The sequence below is a fragment of the Fundulus heteroclitus genome, chromosome 1 (genome assembly GCF_011125445.2).
Source record: "Fundulus heteroclitus isolate FHET01 chromosome 1, MU-UCD_Fhet_4.1, whole genome shotgun sequence".
Lineage (NCBI taxonomy): Eukaryota > Metazoa > Chordata > Actinopteri > Cyprinodontiformes > Fundulidae > Fundulus > Fundulus heteroclitus.
In genome coordinates this window covers 6306746-6327511 of record NC_046361.1, presented here as the reverse complement: position 1 = coordinate 6327511, position 20766 = coordinate 6306746, and the positions used below count along the sequence as shown (strand labels likewise).

The 20766-nt window shown below is 39.5% G+C and overlaps 1 protein-coding gene across 1 annotated transcript in view; it reads right to left on the bottom strand.

Annotated features, from left to right (window-relative positions):
• LOC105934233 (copine-9) overlaps positions 1-20766 on the bottom strand; it is a 131598-nt gene that overhangs the window by 9117 nt on the left and 101715 nt on the right. Inside the window, 3 exon segments of the mRNA XM_036124875.1 lie at positions 12229-12302; positions 17085-17142; positions 18405-18507. Coding sequence (XP_035980768.1) covers positions 12229-12302; positions 17085-17142; positions 18405-18507 — 235 coding nt within the window.

The following is a 20766-nucleotide window of genomic DNA, read 5'->3' as shown; positions in this document are numbered from 1 at the left end:
AAAGGGGTGAGTTACCCTTTAACCCTGCTGAATCATTACTAATTAAAGAAGTATAATATAATATATAATATAGTAATTAATTTGTGTATATTTAGTTATGAGAGTAATTTTCATCATTATTTTGTATTGGGTTTGGTTAATGGATTCTTTTAGGTTTTCAAGTGTTGCCTCAGACCAAATATTTTAGAACAATACCCTGGGGACATATTGTTCCTAGGCTCTAAAATCTTTCTAGCTCAGACAGTGAGTGCACGTTGTAAAATAGAGGTATAGCTGCCATTAATGATTGTGGGTTGGAAAGGAAAGTTGCTGCTTCAGCTACTCTGTGACTATTTTGTAATCGGAACCATGGTGTGACACTGGGAAGTGGGATGTGCAAAGCAAAACGAATATTCCTCAACACCAGCTTCAATAGACTGCCTGATAACTCTGTTCAGGGTAATACTCTGCAGACTTAGGAATTTCGGTCATTGGTTGGGGAGCTAGTTTGAGTTACACTTAATGGAGACCTGAGATGTCCCAGGAGAGGGGCAAGTTCAAACCCAACCTGACAAATAGACAAACAGACAACCACGTACACAGTTACATTCACTTGTTCCCACCCTATTGCCCCCACATGGAAACACTCCTACAAAAAAATAAATAAGGAAATAAATAAAGAAATAAACAAAGGGGACGCAGTACACACACTCCCCACACACATCCTATATTACCAGGTCCAGGCACCAGCACCTAAGAGGGGTATCCAGTCCCCAGACTCGGGAGGTGAACCCTAACATCAAGATGGGGGGGAGGAGGGGACCACCACAACCCAACCTTCCATGCTCTGGTCCTAAACCCCTATCTTGATCCCAGACCAGATGACCCACGGGCCCATCCACCAGGAGATGGGGCCAACAGGAACCAAAGGGGTTTACCAACCAGACCTCTCCCCACAAACCCTGAGGTTCTACCTCCCCCACACCCTGCCCTCCATAATTTACCCCGTCCCCCGTCCCCCCAATAGTCTGGGTAGTGTGCACTCCCCCCCTCAATGTATAAATGCGGGTGGGGGCAGAGGAAGCCACAAGGGGTGAGGTCTACACAATAAGCCCCACCCAGATGTCTTACTTACCCCCCTCAATTAATGCTCTACATACATGTGTGTTGTGAGAATGTTATAAATTGACTAAGATGTATAATAAAACTGGGGTAAGAGACGTCACCAGACAGCTGAGCTGAGAAGTTCTCCCTTCTCCCCAGCAATGCCCCCAATCCCAAGGTCCAACATGTGTGGCAGCATGATGGAGCAGGTAAAAGGAGTTGTCCGGGGATGGGGAGGAATGGCTTGGGGAGCGTCATGCTCTCCCAGGTAGCAAGCTCCCCAACTGGCTCCAATAGGCACCCCCGTTCTCCGAAAACCCACCTTGAGAGGGAGGCTTCAGCAGCTGTGCCACCATAGCCCTCGGGGCCAAAAATAGGTGGCAGGGTCCTAGAGCCAACTGCGAACTGAGACCAACAACACCACCCCCCAATCCACCCACCTACTCTCTGGACCGTCCTGAAAAAAAACCTCTGGTAAGCCAGCCCGCCCGAACCATGCAGACCCCTGTTCCCCGGATAGAACCAGCACCGAGAGCCTCCAAGGACAAGGACCGAGACAAGGAACCGGACACGGATCCCTCCAAGCATCCCCCGCCTACCCAACCCCACCAAGGAAAGAAAAATAAATTTAACCCCCCCCCCCCAACACTAACATTCAAAAAATTCCCACACCACATATGACAATAAACACGCCGGCTGGGTTCACCCCCACTCAACCCCACCCCCCTTCCTCCCATCTCCCCACTAGCAGAATACAACCCCTGAAGGGGAGAGCATCTGCCATGAGATGTTAATGTCTATACCCCCATCCTAGCTCGACAGGCCCCAAGGCCCTCTAGTATACCAGGGCCCCCAGTGACATACTCCACAGTACCCAAACCCCCGAGAACCAAGGAGCTTCTTGCTGCATGGTAACAGCATTACCAACCGTCCGTAAGTGCAGTGAGACACACACTTGTTATTTTACATTGTTTCATCATCTAATAAGAGACACCTGTCTCTTTTACGATCAGAAACAACACTTGGAAGAATGAAAATAACTCAGATCTAAACCTACCAGGGGTTTGGATACATTTGGGCTTAACTATGAATGGCTTGTGGCAAACTTTACAGAGCCTTTTCATATTTTTCTTTCATCAATGGTTTTCTTTTGGCCACGTTTTTTCTCATAAAGGCATGGGATTTTACTTGGGAGTATCAAAGTAAACAGCAGCTAAATACAAATTCACACCACAGTTTTCAGATTTTCATCTGTAAAAATTGGGAAATCTGTGCATGGCATTACTTCAATTACTACAAATGTGTACTGCTTAGTGCTGGTCTATCACCTAGAATCCTATTAAAACACATTCAAATTAGTTGTTGTATAGGCCAAAATTGAAAAAAGATTCAAGGGGTGAGATTATATTTGCAAGCATTTCATCAGCTGTGTAAAGCACAAACTGCAGTAGGACATAACGCTTCAGATTACAACAGAAAGTGAGTTATCTACTTTCATATGAGGAAAGGCAGTCATTTTCTTGAAGATATTTAAAAATAAAACTTTTTGTTTAGGCAGACAGCTGTTTCTGTAGATCTCTATAAAGAAAAGAACGGAATAATAAGTTTGAGTTTTAAAAATAACCAGAGAGAGATGAAAGATGAGAATGTATGAAAGGAGACATGGGAAGTGTGCACAGATGAATTTGGTCTGATAAAGATGCACGAAGGATAACTACCAGCAGATAAATCAGGTGTATTAATAGCCAGCTGTAAGAAGTTGCTTGACACCGGTGATGTCTCTGGGGTTCCATAATTGCCTGCATGCTGAATATTTGTGTCTGGAAGAGGCCAATAAAGCTGCATCTTGGAAACATAAATAAATAAAATAAGAAAAAGTGTCTACTTCAGAATATAAATATTGGAGTGTTTAAATAAACGGAGGTCTGAACGGTCATTGAACATCCAGCATGTTCAGACAAGAAAACAAAATCAGCAAGAACCCGAGAAAGCGGCGAAATGTAATATGTTTGGGCTATCTTTGCAAGATATGTGCAAGATTCAGAAATATCAGAAAGAAAGGCCTTCTAAAAGGCATTTCCATGCATCTTGCCTCGTAGTTATGGAATGGAAAGAAGATAACGTGCTGTGGGGGCTTCATTCTTTGACCGGAAATCTGAGCATCTATTAGCATGGGAATTATTCTGCATTTAGCTGGTCCTGAAATTACTCAAATCTCACATGTAAAACCACCAAATGTAGATTCTACTGTGTCATTATTCAATTTTAAAATAGTAAAGTCAGTGAGAAATTAACATATCTGTCTATTTATGATGTTATACATTGCAATACAAGCATTATTAGGCAAAAGCAAGGGGTCCCAGAAACATGCACTGGGACCATTTCAGGCAGTAAGTGTGACCATCACCTTGAATGGTATATAAATCACGAATGGAGCAATGCCTTTTAAATTTTGCTCAATTTTGATTTCAGGAAAATATCTTCAGCCTCTCCACTAAAAACATACAACTTATGTTACATAAGCTGCATGATCCAGGACAGCCCAAACGTGACAGTAAGGGAAAAAGTGTTTTAATAATGACACAGAAGAACTAATGTGTTTGGGTCCATCTGTCATGGGTTGTAATTCTGCCCTTCCCTCTGAAGATTTAATTAAGGCCAACTGTGGGGATGAGGGACAACCCTGCCCTTCTTCCAGTTAATCCTAACAAAAATTATCTCATCGGTTAGAGCTTTTGTGAAATAATGATTTCATCTGCATAGCTAAATGTTTCACAGTGCACAAACAGGAGGAGAGGGCCGTACATGTTAATACCAGCACTTTTTTTAGTTTAAGGATACGTGATGCAAAGATGTAAGAGTCCAAATAACCAAATTATCTGCTGTGCTTTAAACCACAGTGATGATTAATAACCATGTTTAGTGTAAAACTGCAGCACTGCTCATAAAATTAGCAATGCTGAGCATAAAAAAGTTCAAATAAAGTAAAGGCAAAAGAACGTCATGACTTGGTGAAAAAAAGAAAACGGCTCTCTGTGACAAACACTGCTGAGTTACGAATGCTCCAAATTGACTGAAGGGAATAAGTGAGTAGACGTCTGTGCTGAGGGCAATCATTTAATGAGAAGTTCCTGTGCTTGTGATGGCTGGGTGTGAGATGACAGTAAACATCAATCACAGAAAACCTACAGTTTACCGTAAAAGAGACAATCTATTCAAGGTTTCCAATATCTTATCTTAAACCTTCCAAATTGGTGATTTATCTGGTATTTGAATTCAATTTGAAATGTTCTGTCACGAAAAATGAGCAAGCAAACAAACGAAAACAGTGTCCTGTTGTTTTTTTGCAGTTCTTTGACAAACGTGAATCATACGCATCAGGTCGTTTGTAAAACTAACATTCTCTTTAAAAAAAGGGTATGCCAGCACTGTAGACTTTAAAACTTCCAAAGACGTTCTTTTGTCATTCAGTTTTCTCCGTTGGTACAACCTGCCACTGTCTTTATTCATGACTCAAATCAACCACCTTCAGTTCATTGAGTGATTGTGCAGAATTCTGAAAAAAAAGGCTTTCTCCTATTCTGCTCCAGCTTTCTAAATTACAAGGCAGCAACAACTGAAACTGTCCAGTTGGCTCCCTTTGGGACTCTGAGCACATTTGAAAGAAAATCATAATTTCATACCAGTTCTTGTTTTATCGTTCCCCCTTAAAGGGTAACATCATGTTTTAGGATTATGGCGTTGTTGGGTTTTTTTGTAACTGATGTCCTGTGCCAGTGTTACGGGTCTCTCTTGTAAATGAGACCATCAGTCTCGATGAGATCACCTGTCTAAATAAAGGTAAATAAATCAGGGATGTAAGGTTTCTGTTAAATTTCAAACTTGCTGGTTGTGTTAATCTGTAGGTTTAGAACCAAAATGTGGTAAAACCAGATTTATATACAATGAAAATTTATTGGGAATAAAAATCATATTTTCTCATGGACTGATGAAATTTAAAACATATTTGTACACCAGCTTCCAAAGACATGGCTGCATTCATTTTTCATATGGCAGTCTTTTAATAACTGTTATATCAAGGATGTGATGAAATATGTGATGAAATATGAAAAGAAGTGTTTTCAGACCTGATTATGGAATGCAGTAAACTCTGGAGATTAGGACATGCACTAGTACACCATAATGGTGGTTTGTGGACTGTGATTTTTAATCCATAGATGGTAAAATGGTTATTAAATATAAAAAAGAGAGAGAGAGAGATTACAGCCCATACAGAAAAGAAATACAAAAAAAACATTTTTAAAAATTAAGCCAATCATCTTCAGTTTTTATTTCATATATTGTACATCACAAAAAGCTTATATGATTTTCTCTTGAAAGTCACCACTTTTGCATTTATTTCATACTATATAGTATAATGAATTTCAGAAGAGTCATGGGAAAACTACGTATGTTGTATATAAGTAATTCATATGTTAACATATGTTTTCCATACATGTTTTGTGTATATTTTTCATATATTAAAAAATATAAAAATTGCACAGAGCAGAAGTTGGCCAGAGGATTTCTAATCAGAACTGAACTGAGATTTATGTTAATTATCCACTTTCCCGCAGGCTTAGATAGTTAGACCATGTATGTACCTACAACATCCACTGTCGAGCTTGATTGTATGTCGCCTACTGAACACGCATTACTGTGAATCATTTAAAAAGGGAGCTCACTTTTGGCTAATAAGGAAACTTTCTAAACACCTATTAATGCAAGAATGAAATCACACATCAGTGAAGAAAATGTACATTTGTTGTTATGTGAAGCAATGTGCAATGCAGGTTATCAACATTTATGTGTTTTGATGAAAATTACAAAGAACATTTGTTTAGTGGAAGCATGACTATAATCAACTCAGGTTATATGATAAGACAACCAAGAATTGACGTATATTCTAAAAGACAACGGGCAATTAATGTGTTGATTGCATGTAAAATTATAAGTACTTTTTTCCAACAACAATGGAATGAATAGTCTTTTATGAAATACTCAAAATGCTTGTAATATATTTGACAAAAATGTGTAGTTTATGCATGTCTTACATTTGTGATGCCTTCACTGATGATTGGCCAGTCATATAAGTTTGATGTTACATTTGTCTAAGGGATGCTGTGTGTAAAATTACTGTCATATATTGTTCTGATAAGGACCCAAAATCATATAAGTTTCCTTTTGTATCAATTTGCTGATTCTTGTATCTGTGTTGACTTTATGATGCATAACATACAAGTTTGAATTAAAATGGATACAGGCTTTATGCGATTTCTATATATCTTTTCCATATGGGGGTGTTTCCAAAGATTTAAATTGAGAGTCAATGTTGCTAAAGCAAAGGCAGCCTTCAAATGGTAATAATGAAACAATTACATGCAAAAAGAAAAAGTGTTAAGTAATTGTAGACTTTTCTTTTGCTGTTAATCGGAATATCACTTTCATGTCACCGTTACAAGGTTAAAAGCAACTGAGTGATTAAATGTGATTATCACTGCTGGAAGCACAGTACCATGGCACTAAAAATAAGACACATTCTGTAAATCAATACAGCTTGAGAACAAACGCATTCATCAGTTACTAGACTGGTGGATAATTTTTCTATAAACATAAAGCTCTAAAAAGGTGCTTAATAAAAAAAATATTCATGTGTGGAAATGAACTGAGGATGGCATTATTGTCAAAATAAGAATGGGATACTTTGACTAACAATAAACAGTCAGAGAAGCTTCCCTGAACTGATGGTTTACAATATGAAATCCTAACATTCCTCCTCTCTGGATCTGGACACCTTACATCCATCATGGTAAGTAGTCATTTATCATCCTATCGCACTCTCTGCAAGATGACAGGCCAGTCCTCCCCACGCCTATCTGAATATTTAATAGCACATTGTTACCGTGAGTCGCTCTATTTGTCTCCTATTTATGTTCTCATATCTCTGAAAGGCTCTCCAAAACAACTGCTGGCAGATATGGTTTTATCGCCCTACGGGGCTTACTGCCTGCTCATAAGAAAAGACACAGCAGAACATTTTTGCCAAAAGAGCATGGCTGATTTTAGAACTGGTAATGGATGAACGGATATGTCTTTGAGGGGGAATGTACTGAGAACACTTCTTCACATGCTTTTTAGCCACTTTCTTTATAGTTGCCTGTAAAGGATTTCTATTTTTTGCAGACAAATGTACTTTCGAGTGTTTATCAGAATAGTATTATGCTTAATGCATCAGGTAACAAGCTAAAGGAGAAGTACTCAAGAGCAATACATGGGACAGGCTACAGTCCCTACAGAATTTATTTTATTTTAAACCTGTCCCTAGAGTGCATGTAAAATCCTGAAATATCTGATTATCAAACAAATAAGAAGTTTTGTTTTGTAACACACGATTGGAGGTCACTGACAAAATGTATATATTATAAATTATATAAACAGTTTCATATTACTTCTGCTTTCCTGTGAAATGTACAGTAATAATTTATTTTTTAATGTTTTTAGAACTGGGGAAATGTATCCAAAAAAATATAAACCCAGTAGTTTATTAAGCAGGGATATCTGAGCAATATTTTTATAGTTGATATAATAGTTTCTATATAATTTGTATGCAATTGTGTTTCTGTTGAAGGGCTTTAAATGACAGAATGTGCCAGTGATAAGTTACAATAAGATAGATTAGAAAGTCATTGAAAATATGTCTTAAAATACTCTTTCAACTATGGGTTATGGCAGATATTGCTTCCAATGGTGCTAAATTCTACTGCTGAATATATTAAAGCAGACTGGGAATTCCTGGGACAAAGCCTGGAGCTGCCCTAAGTGACTAGTAAAGCTTCAAGCAGACATGGACTGGTTTTTGGTTTCATGGTGATCTATGGTGTTAAAAACTCAGTTTCTAAGCCAGTCCTATTTTGTGTACTATTGTTCTTTTTTAAATATGTCCTCAGGTTGTCTCTACCATTAAAAAAATGACTCGTCGTAGTTTTCGCTTAAACAAACAAGCAAAAAGACAAAAAAAAAAAAATTGGGACTACAATGTTTACCACTACTGTTCTCTCTTCTGCATGGTGTTCAACCATAATGTCCGTTTGGTTATCAGTCCCATTTGTATCAGTCTGAACCTGGACGTCCCACTGGAATATAACCACCCTTAGGCCCCGTCCCCCGAGACTATCATCCAATGTATTTAGTCCCTTATGCTGCCACTTTTGAAACCGAGTCCCAAAGTGAATACATTTCAAAATGCTGGTTTATTTTTTTCCGTGTGCACATGTGAGTCCCATCTTTTCTTAAACATTGGTGTTGTAGCCTCGCCTCTCTCTGTAACTGCATGCACCTCACTCACAAACAACAACAAGGATGGTGCCGTTCAGTGTTGTAGCTTTGTTATGGCTGTTAGTAAACCTGGTTAGCCAGAATGATAATGTGTAGCACTTTCCGTTCTGCACATTATCAATCTGGGACTGCTCCATTTGAATCCATTTGGGGAAAGAGACACATTCAGCAGAACTCTCTAAACTGATTGGGTGAAGCGACACCTAGTGTCCGCCTACCAAATTAAAACGTAAGCCGCAGACGTCATGAGAAACCCCAAGAAGGTAAGCTAGTCAAGGCATTTCTTGCTGTTCTACTATCAAAGAAGAAATTGTGTATTCTTACAAAACAAATTTGATAGCTGTATCTACGTGTGCGACCTCCTGCCATGTCTATTTTGGTCAGACCGTGGGCTCGTCAGCTCTTGCTTTGGTCACAGCTGGTATGTCCCACCTTAAATCTCAATGCTGCAACATGATTGACTTGAACTGTATTCGGTTTAGACACAGACGGTTGAGGCAAAAGCGGTACTAGATGGATTCTCGTGTGTTTGTGAATGCACAAATACCACGAGAATTCCTCTTTGCAGGAAAGCTCAGCTGTTCATAGCGTCCTCAGACTCTTCCTGTTTAACGAGCCCGCTCTTTACCATGTGTCCTGTGTGTCTGATCCCCGCCATGATGTTGTGTTTACTTCAGATGTTTTTGTTTACTTTCACTTTTCAGTATCGGCATCTTTCTCCACACGTTTGTTGTGCCGGTGGAAGGTGTCAGGTAAAGGCTTGTCTCTCTATGATGGTTCTTTCTGCTACATATAGATTTCCCCCACTGTGTTTGAAAAAGTTATAATTTAATCAGTGTACTGACTCACCTATATATACACAATATATTGTTTAAAATGCATCCATCCATCCATACATTTTCTAACATGCTTATTCCTATTGCGAGGGGTGCTGGTGCCTATCTCCAGCTGTCAATGGGCGAGAGGCGGGGTACACCCTGTACAGGTCACCAGTCTAAAGCTGTGTTTAAAATGGAATATGATTTTAATCTTTGGCTGCACAGTGGCGAAGATGGTAGCACAGTTGCCTTGCAGCAAGAACCTGCGGTGTTTCCACATGGACTTTGCGTGTTCTCCCTGTGCATGTGTGGGTTCTCTCTGGGTACTCCAGCTTCCTCTCACAGTCCAAAAACATGACTGTTAGATGAATCGGCCTCTCTAAAGTCAAAGCACTGTTGTGTATATTTACCATAACAATACCACATGACCGGATGTACAATATTCTGCATGCCTGCCGTAAGTAAACAGGGAAAAGAAACGGAGCCGAGTGAGTTGGCAGCGTCCAGCGGAGGTGTGAAAAGAAGGAATAAGTAACACTAACCCTGTAGATCTGGTTGGTCTTCGACAACGCAAAGTTGTGACTTTACTGGGCGGCATTGCAGGACAGTTTGCCGGCGCTTACAGTAGCTGCGTCAATTGTCGACATGTTGCTTTCTGATAGTTCTGCGGTACTGCCAGCAGATGGCACAACAATGTTTATGTCTGCTGATTGTGCCGCTGCAAAGTTCTTTCCAGGCTCAAAAAGGACTAAGTAAAGGACTAAGGAAAAAAGGACACAATCAGGACAAATGCTTTTCATATACTTCCAAAAAAGATAAAAAAAAATAAAACAACTGGACTTCTATTCTGAAGCTGAAGATGTTTTGCTTCCCATCCAGGAAGTTTTCTCAGTTCAAAATGTCTGGAGTAGTGTCACGGCTGTTGCCGTCACATTTGTGTTTCCCCCTCTTTCTTTCTCATTTCTACTAAGTAGGCTGCTTGTCCCTGTGAAAAGACCCGCCCACTTCCTGGTTTCTGGGGTGCTGACCTCAGTCCCATCCATTGGTTCCCTCGGTTCCACCTCAACCAATGGTTCATCACCACCTACAATCACCTCCTGTTCATAAGGAAAGCCAACCCGTTGATTGAGGCAGCTTGTCACAGCCAGTTGACTTGTGTGCCTCGTGTGAATAAGACATTGTTAGTTAGCTTATGCATTTGTGCTTAGTGGAGTGGCTCGTTTAAGTTTATGGTTATCCATTTTGGTTTGTGTTTAGTAGCCTGTGCCAGTGTCTTTTGTTGTGTTTGGTTGATGTGCCTTTATTAACTTGAGGCCAGAAAGAGGGTGGAATTAGGGCCAGAGGAATCCCGATTGGCATTAACTGGTTCTTGGTAACAGTTGCCTGACTAGCTTGACGGTAACGAGGTACAGCTTGCCTGATTCAGGGAATCATGGCCGCTGCACGGTTTGACTTAGAGGTCTTTCTGAAACAGCCCTCAGTTGAGCAATTTAATATGTGTCGGAAAGATGAGCTACTCCAGTTAGCAGCCCACTTTGGCATCTCGGTTCCCAAAACAATTCTTAAGGAAGAATTGAAACCTATGCTATTGTTAGCATTAGTTGAGAGAGGAATACTTGTAGTACCAGAACCACCTGAGAAAGTGCTCATGTCCCCAGTTGCTGGTCCAGCTGCCAAAGGGGAGGTTACGCCTACCCCTGACCCTGCTACGCACGTAGTGGACTCAGACAAAGCAGGTAGATGGCTGGCGACGCCATTCAAGCTGCCCAAGTTTGATCCCACCTCTGTTAGCAGTGCTCATTCGCTAGGAGAAGCATGAGATTGAGGCTGACCAGGTGGTGAGACTGCGGAAGTTGGAGCTAGAAAGCGCCAACACAGCTATGGCTGGTGTGGCTGCGGGTTCTGGTGGTACAACTTCTCTCCTCTACTCATCCAAATTGGACTCGGTAAGTCCCCGATTTGATGTTGGCAAAAATATTGTTTTGGTACCAGTGTTCCGAGAGGCTGAAGTGGACTCTTACTTTCAAGTTTTTGAGCGCATAGCCTTAGCATTAAAATGGCCACCGGAGGTCTGGTCGTTATTATTGCAGTGCAAGTTACAGGGAAAAGCTCAGGAGGCCATAGCTGGTCTTTCTGTTGAGGACAGTGCAAACTATGAAAAAGTTAAGTCTGCAATTTTACGAATTTACGAGTTAGTGCCCGAAGCTTATAGGCAAAAGTTTCGGTCACATAAAAAGCCGGCAATGCATGTGGAGTCCCAAGCTTTATAAACCTGCTGGCAGGGCTTTTTAGAGCTTAGATTCACATGTAAATTTACCTGGAACTGATCGCCCCTCACAATGAACAGTCTCCATGCTACTCCAGACATTTTGAACTGAGAAAGCTTCCTGGATGGGAAGCGAAACATGTTCAGCTTCAGAAAAGAAGTCCAGTTGTTTTATTTTTTAACCTTTTTTGGATTGATCATGACCTGGAAAATCTTTCCATATACTGTTTTATTTAAATATGAATACATATTTTTTGTGTTTTGTTATGGTCATAGTAATAGACTATGGTGCTTTCATTGTTTCTTAATTTTAGTTAAATGACAAAATAAAAGTGTAATATCCACAGCATTTGTTTAAAAGCATTTCCCTTGTTGATGATCTACTACTTACACTTTTATTCCCACATTTGGGTTTAGAGTACTGTATGTTCATTAAATTGGACTTTTTGAGACAGTTCCAACTGTCAGAAAAAACAAAAAGACACCATGATAACTGTATTTAACACTATATCTAAACCTTAATGTATGCCTGTTTATTTTCTCAGTTGTTCTGTCTTTATTGTACGTTTGAGTGACTGTTGTAAATGTGACCCAGCCTCTTCAGGCCATGTACCCCCTGTGGATTTTCTCTTCACAGAAAAGCGGTTGTGACTAACCTGCAAATTTAAATATAATCATGAGGAGTACCTGAACAATGTCTCTCTCGGCAAGACGTCCTCTGGAGGATACTCTCACCTCGTCTCCATCAAGCTCCTCCATCGCTGAAAGGACAGACAGCGACACAGGGAAAATGACTCAATACCAGAACCACCGGGGGAGAATATAAAAGAAGCTACAAGATGTTGATTTTGCATGTTCAGTGCATAATTGCTGAGGTGGAACACATCATGGGGATTGAGAACAGACAGACCTCTTTATGCACGGAAAATGTGATTCTTCATGGAAATACGGGGTATAATCACACCGGTTGGGAAATATGGAATTTTGACCACTCACTGGGGAAATTCAATTGTTACAGACTGTTGCAACAGCAGTGCCTTCAGACAGCTAGTTTCAGAGCATCCAAAGAGAGGAAGAGGCAGCGTCAAAATTGTGCCTGATTCCAGATGCCACTTTCAGAGGTGGCCACACAAAAAGCCTTGAAATTATCAAAGGTGTAGCATGATTTACCTGAACTGAAGAATGTTCAGGTCATGAAATAAGCAGTACTATAATAAATCAAAATGAATCAGTCACATCGCCTCAAAATCTGTAGGATGAGGTGTTTTCCTGTCCATGCTTTTTTACAAATAAAAAGAGGCAATGAAATTTCTGTATAATTAATAAATTTAAGATATTTAGTATAAACATAACAATGAACATGTCCCTTAACTATTATGAGAAAAATCCAAATATTCAACTTATAATTCCATTGTTAATCATGCCAGAATCTACTTGGTAATGATTTAATCAGATATAAAACACGCGCACACACAACACATAAGAGACACATATACATTAAGGTTAATTCTCCTCTACAAACTACAACCAAAGAAGAGACATTTATGATTTTAAAACTAGAAATTCAAAATATCTGAATCTAAGCTGACAGAACATTGTTTTTCAATGTCAAATGTTTTTCAGTTTTTTGCAGGTTTTTCCAGTGGTCTTAAAAGTCATAAATTTCATATTCTTCAATTTAGATAATAATAAGTCCTTTAAGCTCAGATTCAAAACCAGGTCCTAAATTATACTTAGTTAAGTTTTTTTTAAGGAATACACTGGGTGCAGTTCTTTATTTTTAAATTTGTGGTTCTGGATGGGGACTTTTTTACGTCATTATGCTGTACCAAAAACCTCCAAGGCTAAGGGAAGCATTACATGTATGTAAAGAATTGTATCTAAAAAAAACACTTATTTACGCAGGCAGTTATAATGGACTCGCTTAAATTATCAAGAATATTAAATATGTTTTGTTTTCACAGTTCATGTTGTTTAGAAATATAAATCACAATTCATAATAGTTCTTTAAATAAATTACTTTCTTAATTTTGACCTTGTGAAAGTGGCAATTTTGACAAAGCAATCTTGATGCTAATTTTAAATTTTTACCTGATTGAGGAAAAGTAAAAGTAAGTATCAGGCCCACCTTTGGTCTGTCAGCGTTCAACACCAGAAATCCCACAATGCAACAGAAAACAGTGCCATACAGGGTCAGTTGGTGAGGCAACCCCGTGACCTTCAGCACACCTTGGTGCTTTCACAACCCATTCTCCACTCCATTGGTTAAGTAGAAAATAACGGGCCATCCAACACAGTGATGAAGTGTGAAGTTTTTACGCCCTCCTAATCTCTAACAGATTGTGCACACTCCAGCAGTCCCTTCTGAGAAGTACTTTGTTGATCTAGAGGCGGCGAGACGGCCCCACACTTGACTTCATGGACCTTCCCTGGCATTTCCTCCAGGAGAGGGAGCAGAGCATTAGCGGCCATGAAGAAGTCATTATGTCACAGCTGCTGTAGCGGATTCCTATTTGAGCCCCTCAGACAAAAGTCAAGGTCACTATTAAATGATTTTTCTATTATTAAAGATCACTTCTGTGTGTCTTAGCAGAGTCCGTGTTGATGGAATGTAAATTGGTTTGACTGAAAGCCCTATAGTGCTCTTTTTCAGGGCTTTCTTTTTTCTTCCTCCAACTCATCTGCAGGACTCACTGTTATATTATTTATATTTATAATTAATTTCAATAGTACGATGCCTTTTCACTTTTAGCATTATAACTACAAATCTCAGTGTATTTCAAGAGGATGTTATGTGACAGACGAGCAAAAAGTAGAGCCCGATTGTGACATAGAAAGGAAAATTATATGTGGTATACTTCAGGACTTAGTGTTAACTCAGGACTCTATCAGGTACCGTAGAGGTCTGCTGTGTGGAGGAAGGGAAATGCTTAAAACATGCACAACAGATGGTCCCAGGGACAAGGACTGAAAACCACTGATGTAAAGATTTTCATTATGTTTGGATGTATGTTTATGGTAGTTGTCTTGCTCTTCAATAGTCCTTTGTAGCTTCAAACCAGGTTGCTTTAAGTATTGTCCTGTCTTTAGCTCCTTCCATCTTCTCATCAACTCCGCTCAGCTTTACTGCCCCTGCTAAGGAAAAATATCCACCACACAAAGCTTTCACCACTTTCACTGGCGACAAAATACTCAGGAAATTTTGCAATAATATTAATAATAGTTTTAGTTAAAAAAAACAACAAACAGTTCCTTTCTTCTTGTTTTTTGCAGAATAAATGTGTTTGGCAACAGCAAACAGGCCTAAATTGGAGGCAACTGGACTTTCACTCAGTTTTTCTGAGAATGTTTAGACACCTATCCAGGAGTCAATTATATAATTATAATCATCTTTATTGTCATTGCAACACACATTACAATGAAATTTGTTCTCTGCATCTAGCCCATCTCTTTGGGGAGCAGTGGGCTGCCACTGTACGGCACCTGGGGAGCAGTCTGGGGTTAAGGGTCTTGCTCAGGGACTCAGAGTGGCAACCTGTGGGAGTTGAACCCAGAGCCTCTGGGACACAAGCACAATGCTCTAACCAATAGGCCACCACTCCCCTCAAAATGTTTGTGGCCGGGAGGATACAAACCTGTGCGGGGAGACCCCAATGGCTCTCCAGTCCAATTCTGGCTTTGTTCTTGCCACTCCTCTATAAAAATCCGATCAGCTGAAGTGCAGGACTGTCAACTGCCATTCCTTCCTGAGGTGTGGCTCTCTGCAGCTCTTCCAAAGTTAAAGTTGACTTCTTTGAGGCTTCTTTAATGTATAATGATTAAAGCTTGTCATTTGATTTTGGAACCTAACCTGCTTTAACTTTCTAGTTAACCTTGCTGCTGTGTTCCTTGGTCTTCATGACGCTGTTTGTTCACTAAAGTTCTCTAACAGACCTCTGAGGCCTTTGCAGAACGCCTGGATTTACAGGGATTAGATTTCACACAAATCGACTCTATTGACCTTTAATGAGATAAAAAAAAATCTCATCTATTTTCACAGATTTTTTTGGGAGTTTCAGAGTAAAGTGGGCTGAATAAACACGTCTACCATAGTTTTACATTTTTCCTTGGGAAAACACATTGAAAAACTATGTATGAATTTCCTTCTACTCTCCAATTTTGTCCTACTTTATTGTTTGTCACATTAAATCCGAGTGATTTAATGTGACAAACACAATGTGACAAAATATGACAACCATTCAGAGATGTGAATACTTTTGTAAATCACTGTACTATTTCAGGACACTGGCTGAATACCTTGAGGAAAACATTAGCAGGTACTTTTTTGTTAAGCCATTCTATCCCGTGTTACTTTTTGTGATTCCATCTAATTATTTCCATGCCTTAAGACAGTTTCTGAATAGCTTTAAGGTTTCTGTAATTATAAATGTTTTAAGGAAGAAAACCAAGGGAGGAAGATCATGACAATTATGAAAGGCAGACGAGGAAATGTTGGAGCCGAGGAATGGTTAAAGCAGACGGGCAGTGCATCAGTTTTCACTAGCTCATCTTAATTTACCGTTACACTGTTTTGATTCTCACCATATATGTTTAGTATGAAGAAAAAAAACACGTTACTTGGGTCTAAATGTGAGAAAATTAAGTACATTATTTTGTCAAAAATCAAGTTCTTTCACATCTTTGAAGTAAGTATCCCCATTTGGTATGGTACAGTATGTATGAGTATTGGGATGACAGCGTTGAATTCGATGTTTAACTGCTACAGGACAAAGGGATTGTCACTTTAGCCATAAAATACCCATCTTATTTTTTTTTTTTTTTATATTTTAAGAATGAACCCACTTTGTGTGGATGACACTTCAATACTTTATGAAATCCTAAAATCGGTCAATTATTAGTTGAATTATTCAGAAAGTAGGTCAGGCGGACGTTAGTTAGGCATTCTAAGCATTCTTAGGCATTCTAAGCATTAGGTTGGCGAATCTTTGACAGTGAAGGCAGCGGCTCTGCATAATGTAGCATGAGTGCAAATCGTCACACTCTGGAGGAATTCACCTCCTAGAGTTTAGTGTCCAAGAGGATTAGTCCAAAAGAGACCCAGAGGGATGTAGGACCCCAGATACGTTGTGCTTTGGACACTCTCCACAGGGAAGCCAACAGTGTGCAGAGGGATATAACCTATTTTCCAGAGCTCTTTTCTTTTGTTGACATTGAGGCACAATGAATCATCACTCGAGCTCACACTAAATATGTGGATTGATCAAAGCAATCTTTTGGTTGGCTGAGAATCACATATTCTCCTGAGCCTTTGCAAAAGAGATACGTGTGATTTCTTTTTGAATATTTTACGTTTGCTGGGGTATTGGAACATAAACCTTTTCCACCGTGCAGTATTTTGCAGAGCTTCAAAGCCATTTTAAATGCCAATTCCCAATGTTAAGTAAAAGATGACAAAAACAAAACAGTTTTATCTACAGTAAAGAAAAACAATCCATCTCTTCTTTGTCATGTTTGCTCATGATAAAAAACATGATGCTACTTACCATCAAACTCAGCAGGTCCAACACCAACAATGATAATGGACAGAGGAAGTGATGCTGCCTGTTAAAAAGACAAAAATAATAAAGATAATTTATGTATTCACATCCACAGATGTATTAGATCGTTAAAGATGACACTCGGGATTCCTCCCACTGTATAAGCCCCAACCCTAACCCTAATTTCCCTTTGGGATCAATAAAGTATTACTGAATATGAATTGAATTGAATAAACTGACCCATTCACATCAGCTCAAACTGTCGCGCGTCTTCTCGGCAGCAGCGCACTGAGACACCGCCGTCTCCTCTCTGCACAGTCACACCTTAACCAAATAATGAGCTGCTACTGCTGGAAGTTTTTAAATCTGCTAACATGTGGAGAACAGCCAGGAGAAAACATGCAACCCTCTTTATAGACAAGATAAACCCAAAAGCGTTGTTCGGAGAAACTTTTCCAGGCAGACAGGCAAGAAAAGCGAATTGTGCACAATGCTACATGCTAAGCTCGCATTAGCCTTCCTTTGAGCTACACAGTGCCCCATCACTGCACACAACCCTCCACTCTGACACATACCTCTTGTAATTAAGTGGCATGATCACGCTCGGTGCAACAAGGATTATCAAATCCCATTTTTACGTTTCCGCAAGATTCATGAATGCCAGATGAGTTCTTTGACCAACAACCAACAATCACTGCTTCTGTGTAGACATGTAAATCCAGATTTATCTAATGTTGATTAAAAAAAAACTTTGAAAGGAAAGTTTAGGCCAACAGAAAAGTAGAACACACTTTCCAGACTTATTCCAACTGCTGGGAGCTAGCTGGGTCGATTCAGTTTGTGTTATGGGGACGTTTGGACAACAACCCTTCAGGGGAAAAGCCTTGCAATGTTCAGGAATAAGGTGAATGCTTTAAAACAAGTATTGCAGGCTTAGTTTAGAACAGGCCTTTAAACTGATGCAACACCCTGAAAAAAAGCACTTACACCAGAAATTCATTGAGATGTCAACAATCCATTTTTAATGGAAGGACCATGTGGGGGTTTAAAGCATATCTGGGAGTTTTACCTCGCAGACACCATAGCCTGGCAGGCAGTAGTTTTTATCTAAACCAAGAAAAAAAACATTATCAGGAGGGATACTGCCTCTTTTTCTATCACCCCAAAAAAGGCATGAGGAGGAGATGCAGCGATGCACATAAGTATCAGTTCCAACTGAGAGGAATGTACTATAACCCATCCATTTCTGTCTGGTTTTTTGCTTCTTCTTCTGTCAAATCTGTCTATGTGTGTGTTTGTAGTGTATATGTGTGTCTGTTTACTCACGTTGACCACCGCCTCTTTGGTCTGGACCATGTCAGATATCACTCCATCTGTGATCATCAACAGGACAAAGTACTGAGAGCCATCTGTAATCTCTGCAGCACAGCTGGACACACACACACACACACACATGGTTTAAAGCCAACATTCTGACGAGGCACAGAAACTCAAAGAGCACCTGCCATACTGTATATCTCAGGTGATGTTGGGCTATGATGACTGAACACCAGCTATGTTTACATGCACAACGTTTCACGATCGGATTAAAATGTATTCAGATTAATTAATTGAATTGCAAGGTTTATATGGGCACACAATCAATTAATCCGATCACAATGTGCGTGTACAGTATATGCTCCTGGCTTTATTCCGAATATATCAACTGTTACATCCCTAAAAGGGCAGGATGTTCTAATTACGGTTGAAACATTGATTTTGAGCTCTTTTATTTTTTTTTAATAGAAAGGTTTATTGAAAGCCCCGACTGTTTTGCTTCCCGACGTATTTCTGCCACTCACCGACACGGAAATACGTCACATTTACGTCAAGAACACATGCGCACTCGGGTCAGTTTTGCCACATTCGGTGTAATTTGAGCCTGACGAGCATGTTTAAATGCACGTTGGTCAGATTATCAATTGGCATAAACCACCACTCTCATTCAAAATACATTTATATTCCGATTGAGCTTAATACGATCATAATATTCCAATTGGTTTGTTTACCACAATGCATTTTCATTCCGATCGACCCTTTATTCCGATTACTTCTGTCCATGTAAACATAGCATTTGTCAAATAAAATGCAGTCAACAAAATGGAAAGAATCTTTTTTTTTGTCATTTAAAGCAATTAGAAGAAAGGCAACCCCATTAAAACGATTTGATCAAGCATCTCAACTGCCTTGACCCAGGTAAAAATTCCCAACAGATCGTTTGCAAATTTATAAGTTCTAATGAGTGGTCGCTTAGCTTGAATCCCTGGTTCCAATTTTGCAAATTGGAACCAGGGTTCCCTGGCCAACACTACTTTCTATAGGATTGAAACCACATGTTTCTTTTCTTTTTTTGAAGATGGTGTTCAAAACATTTCTTATGGTTGCTGGTTTCCATGACGCCTGAACATTTTAACAGTGCTTTGGTTTCAATAAGATCGCCTCCAGCCCATAGAAAAAGCAACCGTGTCATCCAGCAGAACCAGCTACAGTTTATGCTAAAAACAAGAACATCTTATTCACATTAAAACAAGGAATTAAAAAGTGTTACCATTAAACACCAAGCTTTTTGTATTCCGACACTTTAGCTCATACAATAACAGACTCAAATACTCATTGATGATGTTGGCTGGGTAAAAAATAATATAATACACTGGCATAGCACTGCATTGTGTTACATTTCCTCCTCAAATTAAAGCGTCAGGACCTCTTAAGCCTGATTTAAATTCAGCAAAAGCTGGTTAAACAAAGAAAGAACGTTGTTTTTCATCAAGGGACCGGACACATTTTGATGCAGAAGGTAAGCCGCAAACAAACACTGTACACAACAGAGAAGAAAAATAGGGCATGCATGAAATACTTAGAGCTGAAAAACTGTCCTATTCAAACATCAGCAGCTATTGTCTGCTCCCCTCTATGCAGAACTGAACAACTAATGCTCTCCCACATGACTATGAAGGCTTTTCTTTGCAGAGTTTCCATTACTGATTTTAATAGGATATTCAATAATACAAAAGTATCCATTGTAATCCGAAGGTTTATTTGGAATTTGAACGTTTCTGGTTAATTTCAACCTTTCCAAATGTTCAAATGAAATAGGTGGAGGGAAATGGCTTATATGGACCAGTAGGATAATTTTAGAGCAACAGAAGAGCATGGACAGCTCTTCTGTCACAACATGGATAAAACAGCAGGCCACTCAGTTATTCACATATATTTAAAGTGTTTCATTGTGATTTCAAAATAATTCCTACTTTCTAGTCTAAATAATTTGATATTTTTACTTATTTTGAAAAGAGGCAATATCTTATCTTAAATATGCAGTGTCTCATTTGAAAACATTTTCATAATGGGATATATATCTTCTCGAACAGTATTCTCCAACCACTGTCTTTAGAACTGACTGTCCTACACACCAGCAAATATGACTTGAATTATTGCATTACCTCTGCATCATGCCATAAAGTTCTGGAGAGGCCGGCTAATTACGCATTCATTTAAACCATGTGTGCAGAAAAAGGCAGACATCTAAAATTTGCAGGATGGTAGGGCCCCAAAGACCAGCACAGGGGAAAACAGCTCCACAGTTCCAGTGAAAAACAACACGAATGTATTACAGGAAATAGTGCAATAAGCTGTTTGCAAATATGTC